Here is a 19,417-nt window from a genome sequence, read left to right on the forward strand (position 1 = left end):
GACATAATAGACATAATCCTGTGTAAAGTTCACTATTCTAAGTAATTGCTCACAAAAAAAAAAACAGTCCTTTGCTTTTAAGAAATCATTACTTCACAAGTAAGGTGTTTATGAGATTTCTACATTACAAAATTCTCCCAAAAGCTCAGCATTCAAGACAAAGACTATTATGAATAATATTATACATACATATGATGTTTTATCACATAAGTCACAGGCTTTTAGGCCATTGTTACACTGAATTACTAGTGCTATTTTGTTTTAACATAAAATAGGAAAATATCTTTGTCAACATTCAGCACATTATGCAAGTTTAGAAGTTGTGTAACTTCCAGGTATTTTTTCGATTTGCTGTGCCACTTTTAAAATTCTCATAATTATCTTGAACTCAGTTGCTCGGAAACTCGTCGTCCATGATGTTCACTTGTTCCTGGCAGCAAAACCCAGACACATCCATCAGGCATCTAGGTTCTCTCTCTATGTCAGGTAATTATACTGAGGCTAAATGATCCACTGTTTGCCTCAGAGAGTAACTCTCGTGCCTTGCATTTCAAACATTAACTTAGGGTTTACTGAAATGTTCAAAAATAAGATTGACAGGGATATTGATTTGCAGACTTTTTAAATGCATATTTATAATTTCTGATGTTATATTATTGGGTTTTATTAATTTATATTAGACTGTCAGACTTTTGTGTCCATTAGTAGAAAATTGTGATTGTGTGTAGCTGATGGCAGAGGAAAACATTTCTCACTCCTCTTACTCTAAAATGGGCTCAGCTGTTGTAAGTGAGGTGGGATCTGCTGCCAATTCATTACAGCTTAGCAAAAGATGCCAACACCTAAAAACCCATCAAATGTAATGCCCATTTTAGCAATGCCTGTCTGAGTACCGAACACAGTGCCAACTGAGCCTACCTCCACAGCCAGACTTTGTGTTTTATCACTAGAGTAAATCACCCCGTACTGCTGACACTTGTTTATGATAGCTTTTTAAAAATGGCAGATTTATTCGCAGCTGGGTTTAGTCAAAGTCAATTGACTCAATGGTTATCTTGGTTACACCCTGGGCCGCTATTTTTTAAGTAGATAATACAAGTGTATTTTTTTATGTACTTGAATTGAGAATGGCAGCAATATACAAAACTGTCTGTCAAGATTATGTCTCAATAACAGCTCAAACTGCACTAAAAGTGTGCATAAAAAAAGCCAACTGGCTATTTTAACTGAAAGGCAATACTTTTGCACAAATTACACATACACATACACATCTCTGGTTTAATACACCTGAACTGCCTTTCACAATACAAGTACCGGTAATTTAATATCCTGTACAGAACATTGTTTTTGTGTTTGTTTTATCATGAATTTTGCTTCAGTTCACCTGAAATAGTTTTGGGAGCAGAGGTTAAGCTTTGAGCTAAACTGGTTGTGTCATACTGGTGGCGGAAGCACCCTAAATAGAAGTCATTCATTAGTTTTAAATGTAGGGTACGTGATCAGGTGTTGACATGTATTATGTTAAAAACTCAGAGTGAACAAATAGCAAAATTTTAAATAAAATTTGATTAACTGAGATACACTGTACCTTTAGGCCTTGAATCTTATTACAGATGACTCGAACTCTGCGCTTAATGGAAGCATCTCCCTCTGTACTCCTGAGGAATTAGGAGAAACAAAATGTAACTACCGGTAATGACATTCAGGCTGTATATATTGTTTGCAAATCAGAACAATGGTTTACCCCTGACGTAGAACATCGTAGATAATTTGCTGTATCTGATCTTCGGTTGAGAACTCTGACCCTGAACTTTGACCCTGGTCCATCAACAGGTCAGGGGTTACCTAAATGGAGATAAGTCTATTAAACCTCAAACACAACCCACACAAATAAGTGCAAAACAACTAAGTAACATTTCCGAAACAGTCTAAGGAGTGGGTTACTTGCTACATCTTTGAGTAGTAACACTTTCTTTGCTGAAACTAACAAGCTACATTACGCTAAGTGACATTCAATGCCAGAGAGAACAGAGTATCAAGTTGATGAATTGCTTTACTGTAACCTATTCATATTACACCGTTCCAAAACCCTGACAGCCCTTTAAGGAATCTGAGGAGCACTTCCAAATGCAAAGGCTGCTCCAAAGTCCAGATCAAAAAATGCTAAATTAAAATATAGAGCATAATTTTAATAAGCCTCAATATATTTCACCCATCATTTACATGTGCATCAACTGGAGCAGATGAAGAGACAGCCATGACCTTGGCGACAGAACCTGAACCACGTCCCAGGCTGCTGTAGGCAGAAGCAGGTGAGGAAGACAGTGGTGAAGAGTATGTGTTTGGAACGAGAGATGAAACAGGTAATGGTGAGGTTGAGGTGGGTCTGTTGTCTGCATTTAGGATGGGATAGCGCCCCTTGGTGGTGGTCCCAGTGTTATCCACCTGTGCAGCGGAGCCCCCGTCGAACCTGTCGACGACTCTGTGGGCAGGAGTCTGACGAATGGAGCTGTGAGCTGACTGGCTGAGAGTTTGCTGGTTGTGTGGAGACATTTCGATTGATTCGGATGAGGTGTAATGACTGCCTCCACCTCTCCCTCTTCCCAAAGTGCCATTCAGCCCTGTCTGGTAGGAGCCGCCCCACTGATTTCTATCCATCCTTTCTATGGTCCTTTCCCTCTCTGGTCCCATACCAACACCTCCATCCAGGTTGCCGTAGCTACCAGAGCGTCCATCACCAAGCGGCCGTCGGAGTTGATCTGTAAAGTCTTCGTTGCTGTTTTCTCTCTCCAACAGGGAGCCGTGAGACTGAGCCCGGCGCAGTTGGGTATTCTCTCCAGACGAGAAATACGGCCCCTGGATTACCCCATCCTCTCTCCTCCTAACACACAGACACAATCAGCAAAATACAAAGATACAGATTTAAAATTTGTTTAGAAATATAAGCACTGTTATTATAAGCGCTGCCATTTCTGTTGTGTACAGCAGATAAACAATAAACAGCAAACGCACCAAAAGCGGAGAGAAACAGCGAATCTCTCATACTTGTATCATCCCAAAATGTTAACTATTATTATCAACCATTTTATAAAAAAATTGTCATTTATTAAAGATACACATATATAGGTAACAAATATTTTTATATTTACACGCAGTCATTTAGATCAGAGGGTTTTAAGATATAATGAAAAATCAGTAATACAAAAATAATTCGGAGCATACCTAGGCAGGCTGCTGTAGGCAGGTGGTTGGGTTCTCAGCTGTACTCCATATGAATCTCCTTTTTCTCCATCTTTCAGGACAACATAGGGCTGCCCACCGATGCCCTGCACCCTCACTGCTACTCCATAGCGAGACTGTTTTTTGGGTCCCTCTTTTCGAGGCTGCCCACTCACCCCCCCTCCGGTGTCCTGCAGGTCATTTATAAAGCGAATCTGTACGCCATAGTCCACGGGCGTCTTCCTACCTGAGACAGGAGCGGACATCCTAGAGGTGAGATGAAAAGAATATGAAGAAAATATCAAAGAACAGTATATCACACAATGCACAATGTCAAAGTGTGCTAGTCCAGTGACCTCAAAATTAAATACTCTCTTGGGTTCCAGAACTATTTTACCCCTCTCATTTTCTGCAAAGATATCTTTAGACAAAAAATCTTAAATAAAAATATTCTTCTAACCTCAACCAGCTCTGTCACAACAGTGAAAAGAAAAAGAAAAACATATTTATTTTTCCATCACAACCCTGCATGTTCTTTCTCCAATACCAGTCCTGACAGAAGCAATAAGATGTCCCTCAGATTATACTCCACTGCACAACCTGATGTGAAGTCACTTTCCCCTTTACAGACACTCCTCTCCTCATTCCTAAAAAAGCACTTCACTTCAACAAGGATACCATGTTGAATTCCCTTTTCTTATTGGTGGATCTTGGTTCAGGATTGGGGGCAGTGTCCTACTTTACTTTTTCATAATATGTGATCTTAACATTTTTTTTCTTCTAGCATTTAGTTCTGAATGCAGAATGTTTTGTTTATATACAGTACAACTGTCTTTACTAAACTAAAATGCTTTTTAAATATTATCAATATTTTAATATAATTTGTGATAATCTGACATATTTCTGCATTTTATTTAGACTTGTTGGTGAAAAGTGGACGTTATACTCTGAAGCCAAGTGGTTGGAGGGGGCTGAACAGGAACAGCCTTTTTGTTTATATAATGTGCACTTATGAATCCTTCGCACAATGAAACCAGGAACATGCTGCATTAATAAAATAAAGTAAATGGGGTTGATACCACATTGACTTCAGCAACCTTGTAGACAATGATGGTCTGTCTTGAAATGTTTCTAGCCTGTGTTACTCTCTAAAGGAAAATTTGAATGGGATTTTTACTACCAGAACCCTACTGTTGTGCTCTATTGAGATACATTACAGACAGACACAGAAATGCAGACAGTCGAGTGAGGCTGGATTGAATTACACTCTACTCAATGCTGCCCGTTACCTCTGACTCCTGGCACAGAAAACCCAATGGCCTTCATTATTCATTAACCTGAACACACACGTTTGTTTTTCATGATGTAGAAGTTCCATTGTCTTTCTATCCTCCTAAATCACACCATTTTTTTTTTAATTAAGACCATGTTACTACTTCTTATCAAAACCAAAGCTTCAGTACTCATGATGTAATGGAGAAGAAAACTGAAGGTGTGGCTGGTGTGATGGAATGAAAATATGTCAATAAGGAACATTAAAGCATGAAGGGTGTGACGGGGAACAAAGTGCATTTCCAGCAGTGGTACTGTACATCTTTACCGTTTTTCTTTGGCTTTTACTTTTACTCTCACACTCGTCGTCTTGTTCAGTAACAAACTACATCATTGCAATAAACTAAACGGACTGCAAACTACAAACACATACATTCTGATCAGTACTGCTCCTCTTACACGTGTATGTGTGTGTGTGTGTGTGTGTGTGTGTGTGTGTGTGTGTGTGAGAAAGAATCCAGTGTAATAAACTGCATGATAAACCAGAATCAGGGATGTCCGCTCCTATGACTGGATCATGGGAAAAGCACTTTATTCAGCAAATCAGATTCACAATTAACCTACAGATTTTCCTTTTATTAAACTAACCAAAGGTTCAGTTAAAACTAACTAACAGTCAGCCTGAGATGAGTAAGAAAGTGTTAAGAAATACAATTACTGCATGACAAAAAGGAGCCTTCATGACTACTATTACAAAGTGAATACAATGAATGGGCTCATTATGTGTTGTGTTTTGTCATCAGAAAGCTTTTTGAGACTGCTGACGTGTCCATGTCAATGACTGAAAGCAGACACAAGAGAGCCAAGCTCAATACGGGAGACTCTTGTGCTGACGGATAAACAGGTGGAGGGTTATACAGGTGTAGTGAGAAGTGGCAGCAGCACTGATCATTTTTATTGTGGTTGTGGTAGAATGTATGTACTTTTACAGTGACAATAATTAAGTTCCAGCTTTCACACTTGGATAGGTGGAGTTTCAGTCCCAGACAACAGACTTTGAACGCCATAAAATAACTATAAAGAAGGACAGGCTTCTTTATAGATAGCAGGGGGGACATTGTTGTTAATATGATGAAAATTTATCCTGAGAATATATCCCAATATACACAAATACTGTACACAAAAACCCTATTCGGAAGGTAATTGTTTCTCATGGGGTCGTAAGGTATTTTTTAACATTTACAGGGGCTAGCCGGTGATTTTATTGCCGTCCGAATCCAGTATCAGTGTTCCAACCACCCACGTATAAAACCCCTGGCCGAATAACCTACCATTTTTTGATAAACACCAAGGTCATATGGTGATTTAATTGCCGTCCGGATCACATGTGCACATCCGAGTTTACAAGAAGAGATCAATTCAAAATTCACTGTTTCAATTTTGTCCCTTGCCGAGCACCGTACGATAACAATTGCACGCCGCTGTAATTTGGATGCATTTTAAAGATGTAGCCTAAGCCTATTGTTACTGAAAGGCTGGAAAGTATTTACAAGAACAATATTTTATCATCGCTCAAAAGAGAAAGAGCAGAAAAGCATGTAAACATTTGAAATGGCAGCAAATATTAAAAATATAAACCAAGCAGCTTTACGTTTACCTCATGTAAATAAGCAGCTGTATTAACTTATTTCCACTAATTTCCACTTTTTTTAAATTACATTCATCATTTTGAGATAAAATACAAGACCGAAAACTATTTTAACTATAGCGCGTCTATCTTCCTGTATTTATCAATATTGTGACTTTAATTTTTATGTTTTATGTTTTTATTTGAGCAATTCTGTTACATGATTTTCTCATTTTTAATATTTATTATTTCAATATTTACTAATATTTTAATATTTATATTTAGCTTTTATTTTAATTTCAGTTTTAAAAATTTTAGTATGTCCAACAAACTTTTTTATTTCAGTTAGTTGCCCATGCAGCATTTCTATTTTTCAGTTTACCTGTCATCGATTATTATTATTTTTTTTTTCAGCTTCGTTCCCATTAACACAAACTATTTGTAATAGTTTTAGTTAAGAATAACAAAACCGATTTAACTCTGCTCAATCACTTTTGAATATCCACATGATGACGGAAAGAATATTTATTCTGTTATGACAGTGATCTGGTCATTGGTCAAACATACAGCCAAAATTCGGTCACGGGTCTAAAACGATCCATTTCCTCTGTGTCAGTGTGTCAGTGGCCAGGCAGACAGAGGCACCATTTAGCCTCTCAGCACTGCATTATCTGATAGGCTGAATGGAGGGAGCCCGTGAGTGCGACAGAGGGGGAGTGAGGACCCTCTTCCCATTATTACAGTGAAGTGGGGCAGAAAACAAGGGCAGCTATGCTGAGAACACTGGCTTCTCTATCACACTCACTCTCTCCTGCTCTCATACACTGATGCAAATCAGAGATGTCACTATTCCCTTCACAAGCAATAGCAGAGGGCATGCAGGCGTTTACTTGCATCCAGAACAAACACACTGGATTTAACCATCTAGAAGCAAGTATCTGTGCATTAAGGGCAAAACAATGTAAATCGGCTAATTGCTTTTTCTCTCATCATAATAAAGCACTACTAATGATATCTGCACTATTTCCCTTAATTATGATTTTATCATCATACAAATCTGTATATAATTCTTATGCCAGTTTTAAAGGGTTTTAACACTAGATCTAACCCTGACTTAATGCCAGTCTTCACCTTGAATTAAGCCATGTTTCACATTTCTTTTCTGGCATTGTTTTTTCGTTTTATATTGTATTTAATTATTTTCACTATTCTATGATTTATGCTTGCTGCAATTCCTCAATTTCCCCCAGAGATTATTAAAGTATATCAGTCCCTCTCCCATCTCATTCTATCTTCTATTTCATTCCCTCCCATCTTAGAAAATCTAAGAGGAGGTTAACACTCCTTTTAACGAAATTCCAAAGTTGGGAAGACTTCTGAAATGCAGTGAGAAATGTATACAAATGTGAAACAATGGTGTGCTAGATGGTCACAGCAAGTTGTTTAGCAACCGACAACCAATCATAAACTAAACAATGCTTGCCTTGTTAAATATTCATAGACCGTGTACAGTCGCAAAAACTTTCACAAGCCACATTTAGCTTACACACATTAGGGAACAAGACGGATGAAAAGACATTACTTTTATGTTATTTCTACAAATGGACAATTTTTACGGTGTGTCTCGCACCATTGGCTCAAGTTAGACGTGTTGTTTTTTTGCCAATACAACATGTATAATCGGCGTTGGGCCGTCGGTGAGAGAGAACTTTGATTGGCTGTTCAGTTTAGCAAACGAGTATAAGACCAAAAATGATGAAAGCGAGCAAAGAATTCATGACGGCACATACATTCATAATAAAATGAGCAGAGTGGAATAAAGAACATGATCAGCATTGTAGGTGCCAGGTTTGGGTTGATGTCTTTTATTTTGAAATTTGTTTCGGTTTACGTCACTTGTTACAGGTGCATATATTACCTGTTAGTTTGTCTGTGGTTTGCATGTAGGAAGGGGGTGAGTAGCTGGGACGCTCACTTTCTGTTGACCGTTTTCGTTTTTGTTTTCATTTAATTTAGTTTTATTTTATTTCATTTGTTTTGCTTACTTTACCGTCATCATTCATCATCTGTTCACTTCAATGTTACAATAAATCACCTGGACTGCAATGGAAACGCGTCATCTTTTACTCCCTCTACTCAGCCTCTTAGCAGTTACTGGCTGCCGCTATATTTAGTCAACAGAAAAGGCTCGCTGTTGGATTTGATTACGTGGATTGGAAAGGATTTCTTCGCACACCGCATGTGAAACGCCGACGCACACATTGAAGTGAGATCGCGCTTCTGTATCCTGACGGCAGAAGAGGTATGTGCGCGGTTCTGCTATGTTTGGCTGCAGCATTGCTGTTTATTTGAATGAGAAGACGCTATGGTCGCGGGCCGTGCAGTGTTTGTGTGCCGCTAATTGGATGGAATGCGTTTGTGGAATGAAGTCGAGTTTACTATGCACTCGTAATCGCGCTGTGGTGCTGCGCCCATTCATGAAGTTGTTGGCTTGATCTGCGCGTTGAATTACGGCGCTGTTTGGATTACTGGGATTGCGTGGTGTGTGAAATGGACGCAGATGAGTCTGCGCACGCTGCTGTGAGCAGCAAAAGAGAGCCTAAGCTTACGGCAAAGGCATTGGCGCTTAAAATTGAGGCATTGCAAAAGGATCGCAAGGCTAAGGTGAATCAAATGAAGAGCTTGATTGTATCAATGAAAGATCTCATGGAATGTGATGAAAATGCTTTGCAAGTGTGTTCAATGGTGGAATCTTTGAAATGTTTGAAAGATGATGCATTTGTGTTGCACAAAGAAGTACTTCCTTTTCTTCCTCCTGATGAACAAAACAAACAAAATGAGTGGTTTGATGCTGTTTCTAAGCACAATGATGGATTTGTGGAAGATGTTGAACGATGGTTGAATGAAGCTAGGAATCTGAGGCAACATGCAATAAGTGAACCAAATTCTACTCAACGTGATGCAAACCTTTGCCCGTCACTTTCTGTCATTCATGATTCAAGAGCAATGGATAATTTTGCTAAACCTCAACTGAGTGATGATTCTAATATTCCATCTTCTGCTGAACCAGTTTCATCATCTCATAATGTGCATGTTCCAAGTGAATATCCGAACGGTGATCTAGACGATGGTGATGTGCAGAATCAAATACAACCAACTGATAGTGTCTCTAACGTGAGCAGAAAAACGACAACAACTCAAGGATCTCGAACCAGTCGATCTTCCATTGTATCTGCTCATCTTAAAGTTAAGGCCGAAATGGCAGCCTTGTTGGCACATCAAAAAATGCTGTCACGGAAACATGTATTGGATAAGGAAGAGGAGGATTTGAAGAGGAGAAAAGAACAAATGGAACTGGACACTAAAATTGCTGTATCCATGGCCAAGATGAAAGTGTATAGCGACGTGAGATCAGAAAAAAGTGATTGTACAAATTCTTCTGATGCCAGTGCGTTAAGGGCAAGAAATACTGGAACCAGTTCTCTTAATCCAAATGTGGATCCATTTTTACCTTCAAGTTCACATTCAATGCCACTACAGCCACCTGTATCTTATACACCAGCTCAAGCAGCACCAGAGAATCCTATGCGTTTTCCAATTCCGTCAGCTCGACAACAGCAACAGATTGAAAATTCTAACACAAGGTTGACACATTCTACATTACCCAGTATCAGTCATGATGGTGGACATGGACATAGACCTGGAATGCAGGGTGCACATGGATCAAGATTACAGGATGGTTTGGAAGGAGGAAGTATCCTTAAGCTTATTGACAAACAAAATGAAATTGCTGCCTTATTAGTTCAGCAACACAACTTATCTTCACTTCCACCAAGGGAGGTCCCATTCTTTGATGGAGATCCATTGCGTTATCACGACTTTATGCGAACATTCGAAGAGGTGGTGGAAAAGAAAGCAAGTGGCCATGCAGATTGCTTGCATTTCTTGGAGCAGTACACTCGAGGGCAACCTAAGGATCTAGTTCGAAGCTGTCAACTGATGATTCCTTCACAAGGGTATATAAAGGCTAAGGCTTTGCTCAAGGAGCATTTTGGCAATGAGGTACGGATAGCCTCAGCTTACATGAAAAGAGCGCTCTCATGGCAAGCGATAAGACCTGAGGATGCAAAGGCTCTGCAGGACTACAGCTTATTTCTTCGGAGTTGCTGCAATGCTATGCAAAATATTTGTTACATGAATGAGTTGAATCTTGCCTCTAATATGCAAATTGTTCTTGCAAAACTTCCTTATAAGCTCAGAGAAAGATGGAGAATGGTGGCATATGATTTGCAGGAAAGACGTAACCATCCAGCTTGCTTTTCTGATATTGTGGACTTCATAGAAAGACAGGTGAAAATCGTCACCGATCCGGTGTTTGGAAACATTCAAGATGCCCTGCCTATTGGAGGTAGAAACCTGAATACCAAATCGCCTCAAAAACCTAGAAGTAGTTTTGCCACCACAGTCAACGCAACTGGTGCAAAGGAGTGTGTTGGGAAGGCTAAATCCTGTCTCTTCTGTGATGGAGCGCATGCATTGGACTTCTGTAAAAGGCTTGTTGAAAGATCTCATGCAGAAAAGATGAATTTCCTGACGCAAAAGAGGATTTGTTTCGGTTGCTTATGTATAGGACATTTCAGCCGTGATTGTAAAGAGAGAAGTATATGCAGAATATGTCATCTCAAACACCCAAGTCTTCTTCATATTTTTCCATCAGAAAGAAGGGCCATTCAGTATAAAGATGAGCCAAAGTCAACCGTGGGAAGTGGTTTAGTGTCGCTCCAGTCCAGTGCTCTTACTGGGGCTGGTAAAGAAAATTGTGCATTGTCTATCGTTCCTGTATGTGTGAAATCAAAGAAAGGAAGTAAAGTTGTGACCACCTATGCTTTTCTGGACTCTGGGAGCTCTGCATCTTTCTGCACAGAGAGTTTGATGTCCAAGCTCAATCTCTCAGCAAAATAGGTTAACATTCTAATGAGAACCATGAGTCAGGACAAATCCGTTTGCTGTTATCTTCTGAAGGATCTGGAAGTGTCAGGGTTGAATCAAGAGCATTACTGTGTTTTGCCAGAGATATACACGCAGAAGACCATGCCTGTAAGTAAAACCAACATCGCCACACAAAACGATCTTGCTTGTTGGCCGCATTTAAGTCATTTATGTTTGCCTTCAATTGATGCTGGTGTGGAGTTGTTGATTGGTGCTAATGTGCCAGAGGCTTTGGAGCCATGGCAGATTATTCGCTGTCAAGACAGTGGACCATATGCCATTAAGACCATGTTTGGTTGGGCAGTTAATGGACCAATCAAGCGACAGGAAGAGTATGCTGTTAAGGAAGATTCTCACGTGACTGTCAATAGGATCACAGTTATGAAACTGGATGAGTTATGGGAGCAACAGTTCAAGGGTGACTTTCCTGAATGTGCTCAGGAAGAACAGCAAGGATTGTCAATGGAAGATCATCAATTCATGGATTTTGTTTCTCAGTCAGCAAGACTGACCAATCGGCATTATTACATTGGTCTTCCACTTAAAAAGAAAAAGGTAGTCATGCCCAAGAATAGAGCAATCGTGGAACAACGTGCTCTGAATCTTCGAAGAAGGCTTCAAAGAAACGCTTCTTTTCATACTGACTATACTACCTTTATGGAGAGTGTCATCGCTAAAGGCCATGCTGAAAAGGTTCCCACAGCTGAACTGGAACGACTTGATGGACGCTTATGGTACATACCTCACCATGGTGTGTACCATCCTAAAAAGCAAAAGATCAGAGTGGTATTTGATTGCGGAGCATCATATCAAGGAACATCATTGAATGATCATCTTTTGCAAGGTCCAGATTTAACAAGTTCGCTGGTGAGTGTTCTTGTGCGATTCAGAATGGAGTACGTTGCCATGATGGCTGACATAGAAACGATGTTTCATCAGGTTAAGGTAAATCCTTATGATTGTGATCTCTTGAGGTTTCTTTGGTGGCCTGGAGGAAACATTGATGCCAATCTGGAAGAATACAGAATGGTTGTGCATTTATTTGGAGCAACTTCATCTCCAAGTTGCTCTAGCTATGCATTGAGAAAGTGTGCAGAGGACCATAAGGATCTGTATGATGCCAAGACCGTGGACATTGTCTTTAATAACTTCTATGTAGACGACTGTCTTGTCTCTGTGCCTACAGATTCAGAAGCTGTTCTATTGTACCAGAAGCTCACAGAAATGTGCGCTAAAGGTGGATTCCGATTAACCAAATGGATAAGTAACAGCCGCACTGTGTTAAATGCCATCCCTGAAGAAGACAGAGACAAGAAAGTTAAGAACTTGGATTTGGAACATGACACGCTACCTCTGGAAAGAGCATTAGGTGTGCAGTGGTTTGCTGAGTCTGATGTCTTCAAGTTCAAGGTGACCATCAAGGAGAGACCTCTTACTCGAAGAGGAATTCTTTCTATCATTAGTTCCATCTATGACCCTCTTGTCTCCTGTGATTCTACGTGCCAAAATGATACTTCAAGATCTGTGTCATGAAAAAATTGGATGGGACAGCACTATTCCAACAGTGTACATTCAGCGATGGACGAGTTGGTTGGAGAAACTTCATGAATTGGAGAAATTTGAGGTCCGCAGGTGTTTAAAGCCGGAAAAGTTTGGAGAAGTTATATCTGCCCAATTGCATCACTTTTCGGACGCCAGTGAGAAGGGTTATGGCATGGTGTCGTATTTACTACTTCATAATGATCAACAATGTGCCCATTCCTTTCTTTTAATGAGTAAAGCAAGAGTGACACCTTTACGACCTATCACTATCCCTCGTCTGGAGCTCACAGCGGCCACACTTGCTGGTCGCATGGACAAGTTGTGGAAGAGAGAGCTGAAGATGAAACTTCAGGATTCGGTGTTTTGGACCGACAGCACCTCTGTCCTCAAGTACATCCAAAATGAGACTTCTAGATTCAAATGCTTTGTAGCCAATCGAGTTGCTGAAATTCGAAGTGTTTCTGAGATCAGACAATGGAGGTATGTGAATTCTTCCAGCAATCCAGCTGACCTAGCATCCAGAGGTCTAAAGGTTGATTCATTCTTAAAGAACCAGATATGGATTTCTGGTCCTCCATTTCTTGTTCAACCACAAGAGTTGTGGCCTGTGGATCCTACTGATGTAGGTGTGATGTCGTCTTGTGACCCAGAAGTAAAAAAGAGTGTTCTGGTGAATACTGTGCAAGTTCATCAAGAGTATGATTTTATGCCATACTTTAAATGCTACTCTTCATGGATGCAATTAAAAAAGGGCGTAGCTTGGATCCTTCGACTCAGGAACATACTAATTGATCTCAGCAAGGAAAGGAAAAGGTTGATGACTACTTACTCTGATATGGACAAGTTGCAACGAGAGATTGTTGTTAAGAAAGAGATACAAAAGTTTAAATCCCATGCGTCTGCAAAATTGTTGTCTACTGATGAGCTGGAAAGAGCTGAATTGGAGATTATCCGTCTTTGCCAAAAGAAGAGATATTCTGAGGAACTGGCTAGTCTACGGAAAGATGGATTGGTGAAACGAAATAGTGAACTCTATAGACTTAACCCTGTGCTTCACTCAGATGTCATCAGAGTTGGTGGGCGTCTGGACAAGGCTATGATGCCTGAAGAGGTTAAGCATCCGGTAATACTGGCCAAGGATCTACACATTTCAGATTTGATTTTGCAGCAAATTCATCATGACATTGGACACTGTGGGCGTAATTATATGCTGGCTAATTTGCGGCAGAGATATTGGATCCCTGGTGCTAGCACGGCTATAAGGAGAATTTTGTCCAAGTGTGTAGTCTGCAGACGTCTTCATGGAATCCCGGGTCATCAGCAGATGGCAGATTTGCCACAAGATAGGGTTACACCTGACAAACCGCCATTCACGCATGTTGGACTGGACTGCTTCGGTCCCTTTGAAGTCAAACGGGGAAGGAGTGTTGTAAAACGTTATGGAGTGATATTCACATGTTTGACTATAAGAGCGGTTCACCTTGAAATGGCAAATTCACTTGATACAGACTCTTTCATCCATTCCTTAAGAAGGTTTATTGCACGTCGAGGACAAGTTGTCGAAATCCGTTCAGACAATGGTACAAACTTTGTTGGTGCCCAACGTGAACTGCAGCAGGCTATGACAAACTGGAATCATAATCAGATCAATTCATTTCTGCTTCAAAAAGGGATTAAGTGGAACTTTAATCCCCCGGCTGGTTCGCACTTTGGAGGAATTTGGGAACGCCTTATAAGATCAGTAAGGAAGATTTTAAATTCTATCCTTAGAGGACAAAGTTTAGACGAGGAAGGTCTTTACACACTTCTTTGTGAAGTTGAATCAATCCTTAATAATCGTCCAATATCAAGAGCATCTCTGGATGTTAATGATTTGGAAGCCCTTACTCCTAATCATCTTCTCCTCTTGAAAACGCAGCCGTCTTTATCACCTGGACTGTTTAAAAGGGAGGATTTGTATTCTCGACGACGTTGGCGACAGGTCCAATACATGGCGGATCTATTTTGGAAGAGATGGATCGGGGAGTATCTACTTGCACTACAAGAACGCCAGAAGTGGCTGGTGAAGAAACGCAATTTTCAAGTGGGAGATATTGTGCTTGTAGTGGATGATACTGCTCCAAGGAGCTCATGGATAATGGGCAAGATTGTTCAGATCACACAAGATAAAAAGGGATTGACACGGCAAGTAAGAATCAAGACCAAGAGTTCCTGCTTGACCAGACCCATTACTAAAGTTTGCCTTCTTCTGGAAACGGAGGACTTTTAACTATTCTATGAACGACTGACTGATTGACTGACTGACTTATGAGAGCTCTCAAATGACTTACTGGAGACTTTGACTAAAGACCGTTTGATTGACATGTTTTACTTAATTTGATTATGGACACTGTTCACACATTGAAGAATTGGACATTTACACATTCACATGTGTATACATTGTTTATTTGTGAAATTAGATTTAGCGATTTCTATGTTTGTAGGTAAATATTCAGTGATGTATATTTTGTGTGATTGTGTTGTATTGTTATGATTATTACAGTCTTGGGGTGTAATAATCAGGGGCTGGAATGTAGGTGCCAGGTTTGGGTTGATGTCTTTTATTTTGAAATTTGTTTCGGTTTACGTCACTTGTTACAGGTGCATATATTACCTGTTAGTTTGTCTGTGGTTTGCATGTAGGAAGGGGGTGAGTAGCTGGGACGCTCACTTTCTGTTGACCGTTTTCGTTTTTGTTTTCATTTAATTTAGTTTTATTTTATTTCATTTGTTTTGCTTACTTTACCGTCATCATTCATCATCTGTTCACTTCAATGTTACAATAAATCACCTGGACTGCAATGGAAACGCGTCATCTTTTACTCCCTCTACTCAGCCTCTTAGCAGTTACTGGCTGCCGCTATAAGCATGATTGATATTCAAATATTGATATTGATATGGTTTGTATACCTGCATTCTTAGTTTCGCTTTGCCTGTTTGAATTACGAATAAATCTGCTTAAATAGACCGTTTTCTCCTTTACACAGAGTTTTAACCCAGGGTTAAAAATGTCCCACTGCACCTGACCTGCCCCCAACATCCTTGATTTCCTCCATCCTTTTATAGGCCGATATGCAGCTCACTTCTGTGGCATATACTCACTTGATTCATAACAACTTTATGACCACATTGTGTCGGCAGAATTCCACAGAAATCACAGCAGACTGTCAATAGAACTCAAGTGCTTGTAGTACACAAAGGTCTGTCTCTATAACTCATCGAATCAAAAATGTGTCAAAATAACTGATCACTTACGCATTAGGACAGACATATTCTGTATTGTACCTTTCACGTCTCATTCCACATGCTCTGGGAAATAAAGCAACAACAAACATTCCAATTTAAAAGTCTTAATGAACCACACTTAAAAAAATAAATAAAACTCACACAGACCCTCCAGGGACATCTGTCCACAGCTCGGAGTCTGCGACCTCTTGTTCTCCCATTAAATTGAATTCTTGGATCTTAAATTGAATCGAGACTCTCAGATGTGGAACGTCTAATTGAATTAGGAGAGAACTGAGGCAGTAGCACTCAGGAGACATCTGCGCAGTCACTATGGTTTGTATTATCTATGTTGACTATCACAAACCAAACCAATGCAAACCAAAGTCAATGCATCTACAATCACTGCATCCGAGTCATGCGTTACATTTTTCCTCAGACATGCATAGCAACATCAGACTTCATATCAATATGAAATATGACTTCAGTCACCTTTTGTCAGGCCAGACCTCATTTAACGAGGTAGAAAAAACAAGCATGCTTAGCATTCCCAGAGTCCTTTAGGTTTTTAACACCAACCTTTTTAAGCGTACTTCAGGCAGAAACACTTTTGAGGTGGCATGTATTAAAAGTATGACAACCATTCTATGAGAAACACAACCTAAAGGCTGAATCTCTGGTCTAGTTTCTATTCATTTGCACAGAAAGGATAACCAGTCACTGCGCTTTGGGGTGATTTACCTTGAGAGAGGTGAGATATAGAGTAGAGTTGCTATGAGAATGCATCTGTGAAAGTGTAGCCTATCGTAAGCTTTCATCTCATTTTAAAGAGTCTGGTATCCCTCCATTAGTGCTCGACTCCCCTTTGCATTCTTTGTGTCCTGCCAAACTCCCTCTTAATCTTTTTTTTCCTTTCTTCCCCCCTCCCTTCCCACACTTCAATCACTAGTCTTGTTTCAAAGACTGACAAACAAGAAGTTCTTCTTCTGTTCGTTTATTGGATCTCACAGGCATGACTGACTAGTGTTGCCAAACTCAAATCATATGATAAACTCACACAATATAAAATGAAATCTTATCTAATACAAGCATGTGCTCATGACTCCAGGTTTTTTCAGCTTGGAAAAATAAAAGCAAGTTATGACTCTCAGCTGTGAATCACACTAGATTAGCGTCTCATGCCAGTGATACAGAAGAGATGTAATAGTAGTGTTTGTCCATGGCTCAGCACAATGTAGTCATAGGTCAATAACCAAGATGACAGTGTGATATGGGGGATGCAAGGACAAAAAGTTTTGGTTGTATGGTCTAAATATGTGCAAACAATGATTCAAATGAAAAGCAAGCTTTTAATGGAATGCCAATGATTCCCAACCAGGATACAGTGCTGAGTTTAGCAGGTAGGAAAGGGGTGCTTGCTTGGAAAGATTTATCTTTGTTAAACCTATAAAAACATAATACTACTTAATTGGATTTCATAATAATAAAATGTGCTGTTAGGTCTTTCTTGAGGTAATTACTCCATAATTGCAGCCAGAATTGTTAAAACTCATGAAAATCAAAAGCTTGTGTGTCTCATTGGGGGGGAAGCTAGTTTTCTCACCCACAGAACTGAATGTTTTTATTTAAAGTCATGATGAAAAATGATAGCGACAGATCTTTTATTCCATATTGTGACATAGTGTGTTAAATTAATAATTGAAAAAGTATGGAAGTTGTCGATTGGACGTTAGGCAGATTGGCTGAATGTGAGCTTAAGAATTTAATTATGACGTCAAAAATGTTTTAAAAAATAAATAAAAAATAAGCACAGATGAATTCACAATAAGATCAATAACATCCATTTTGAAAAATAATTTTCATTTGATTTACACATGAAGTCTTATTTTATGCCAACTTTAAAAGTTTAATAATCAGTAATCATTTTAATAATAATGATGAAGCTAAGTTCTATGTATTAGATAAAAAGTAGGCTAACAATTTTATGTTTGAACCTTATCACAAAACACGCAGTAAATCACTAATGTAAATGACTGAAAATGAGTAACGTTAGGCTGTATGTAAAGAGTTTGTGTCTGGGCCTATACAATTCTTCTGCACTGAGTCACTGGTTTCAAATCTCAAAAAGTCCTGGCGTGTGACTGGATACTCACGAAACTTAACTACCAAAAGACTGAGAACTATGAATCAAAAATAAACGAGAGCAATGCTTTAAATAACTAAAAAGTTGGCTGTTCTTTTAAGTCTTTTTGAACAGCACACGTTTGACATCGAACGTTGTTTGACAGAGCAATCTGATCGCTCACGACAAGTTTGACACTGACTCACATTTGAATACAAATTGGGCTATTTAAACACAAGGTTTTGAGTGTTTAGCGGGCTTTCGTGAGCTGTGATGAGGTAAACAATCATAACACTGTTAAAACAGGATTGTTTGCCACGTCAATACTTTCTCTCAATGGTTTGCTCCCAAAGCGAGAAGCGCAGGTGTTCACCTGGCGATGCACCTGCGCTTCGTGCGAAACTCAATGGGTTATTAAGTCTCTCGAGGCGAAGTGCTCATTTTCAGCGTAAACCAGTGGAAAATACTGTAAATACGCGGGCCGGGCTCGACAATAATCCTTTGGACAGACATTAATCCATCTTCAGAGAAGTAAACTTGAGAAGAACACGAAACAGGACAAAAACACAACTAAGCTGAACAGTATGCGAGCGAAACAAGTGTGTCATTCCTGAAGGAAGAAACGTTCAGCTCGAGAATTCGTTGGAGCATCTGTCGCGCGACAAACAAGTTTAGCAAGCATCAATTTCTAGTCACAGGCTAACAGGTTTAGCGGTGATAGCGAACAAAAATAATATTTAACCTACCTGATATTACGGCAAAGTTTATATTTCACTCTGCCTAATGTTCCTCTGTTACTTCCTGCTGTTCTTCTTCATGAGAGCTGGTAGTAACAGTAAATTACGTTTCTTTGAATGTGACAGCTCTAACTAATAATCCCCAGGGAAACATTGGCTAAAGACAACCTGTTACCTTTCAGACCGATACCACTTGCCTCGCCCACTTTGCGAGTGAGGAATACATCTCATTGGCTGATAGTGGCGTCGTGGGTGGAACGCATGAAACCATTTCTGCTTCGATTATTGGTCAGGTTGTATGTCAATCACAATAAAATGGAACGTGTTTGTCTGTGGAACCGTGAAAAATAAATTCGGGTTTTGATTTAGAGACACATAAGTTCAGTTTTGTCACAAAATTGGCTCAATGTTTTACTGCAAGCTTATAGCTCATGTAACTGCCTGTTTTGTAATTCATGTATGTAAATAGTTGGCAGGGTTGTTTAGCATACTAGCCTACAGTGCGTGATCTCGTATAGCCTATATATAATATAAAATCTTAAAAATAATCAGCAGTCAAGAACAGTTTATATGTAGGCCTGTTGCAAAAAAGGTCTGTTTTTGTAAATAAAATATATAAAATCAGAATTGTATCGCCGTTCGGAA

At 39.5% G+C, this 19,417-nt stretch overlaps 1 protein-coding gene across 1 annotated transcript in view; it reads right to left on the minus strand.

The window, feature by feature from the left end:
- Window positions 1-18,981, minus strand: part of cgna (cingulin a) — a 37,837-nt gene extending 18,856 nt beyond the window's left edge. Inside the window, exons 1-5 of the mRNA XM_079625584.1 lie at window positions 18,782-18,981; window positions 3,223-3,486; window positions 2,224-2,881; window positions 1,745-1,845; window positions 1,589-1,658 (exon numbers count right to left, since the gene is read on the minus strand). Coding sequence (XP_079481710.1) covers window positions 1,589-1,658; window positions 1,745-1,845; window positions 2,224-2,881; window positions 3,223-3,485 — 1,092 coding nt within the window. The 5' untranslated portion in view covers window position 3,486; window positions 18,782-18,981. The remainder of the gene's footprint in view (window positions 1-1,588; window positions 1,659-1,744; window positions 1,846-2,223; window positions 2,882-3,222; window positions 3,487-18,781) is intronic.
- Window positions 18,982-19,417: the final 436 nt, after the last annotated feature.

This window comes from Phoxinus phoxinus (assembly GCF_949152265.1).
Source record: "Phoxinus phoxinus genome assembly, chromosome: 10".
Taxonomy (NCBI): Eukaryota; Metazoa; Chordata; class Actinopteri; order Cypriniformes; family Leuciscidae; genus Phoxinus; species Phoxinus phoxinus.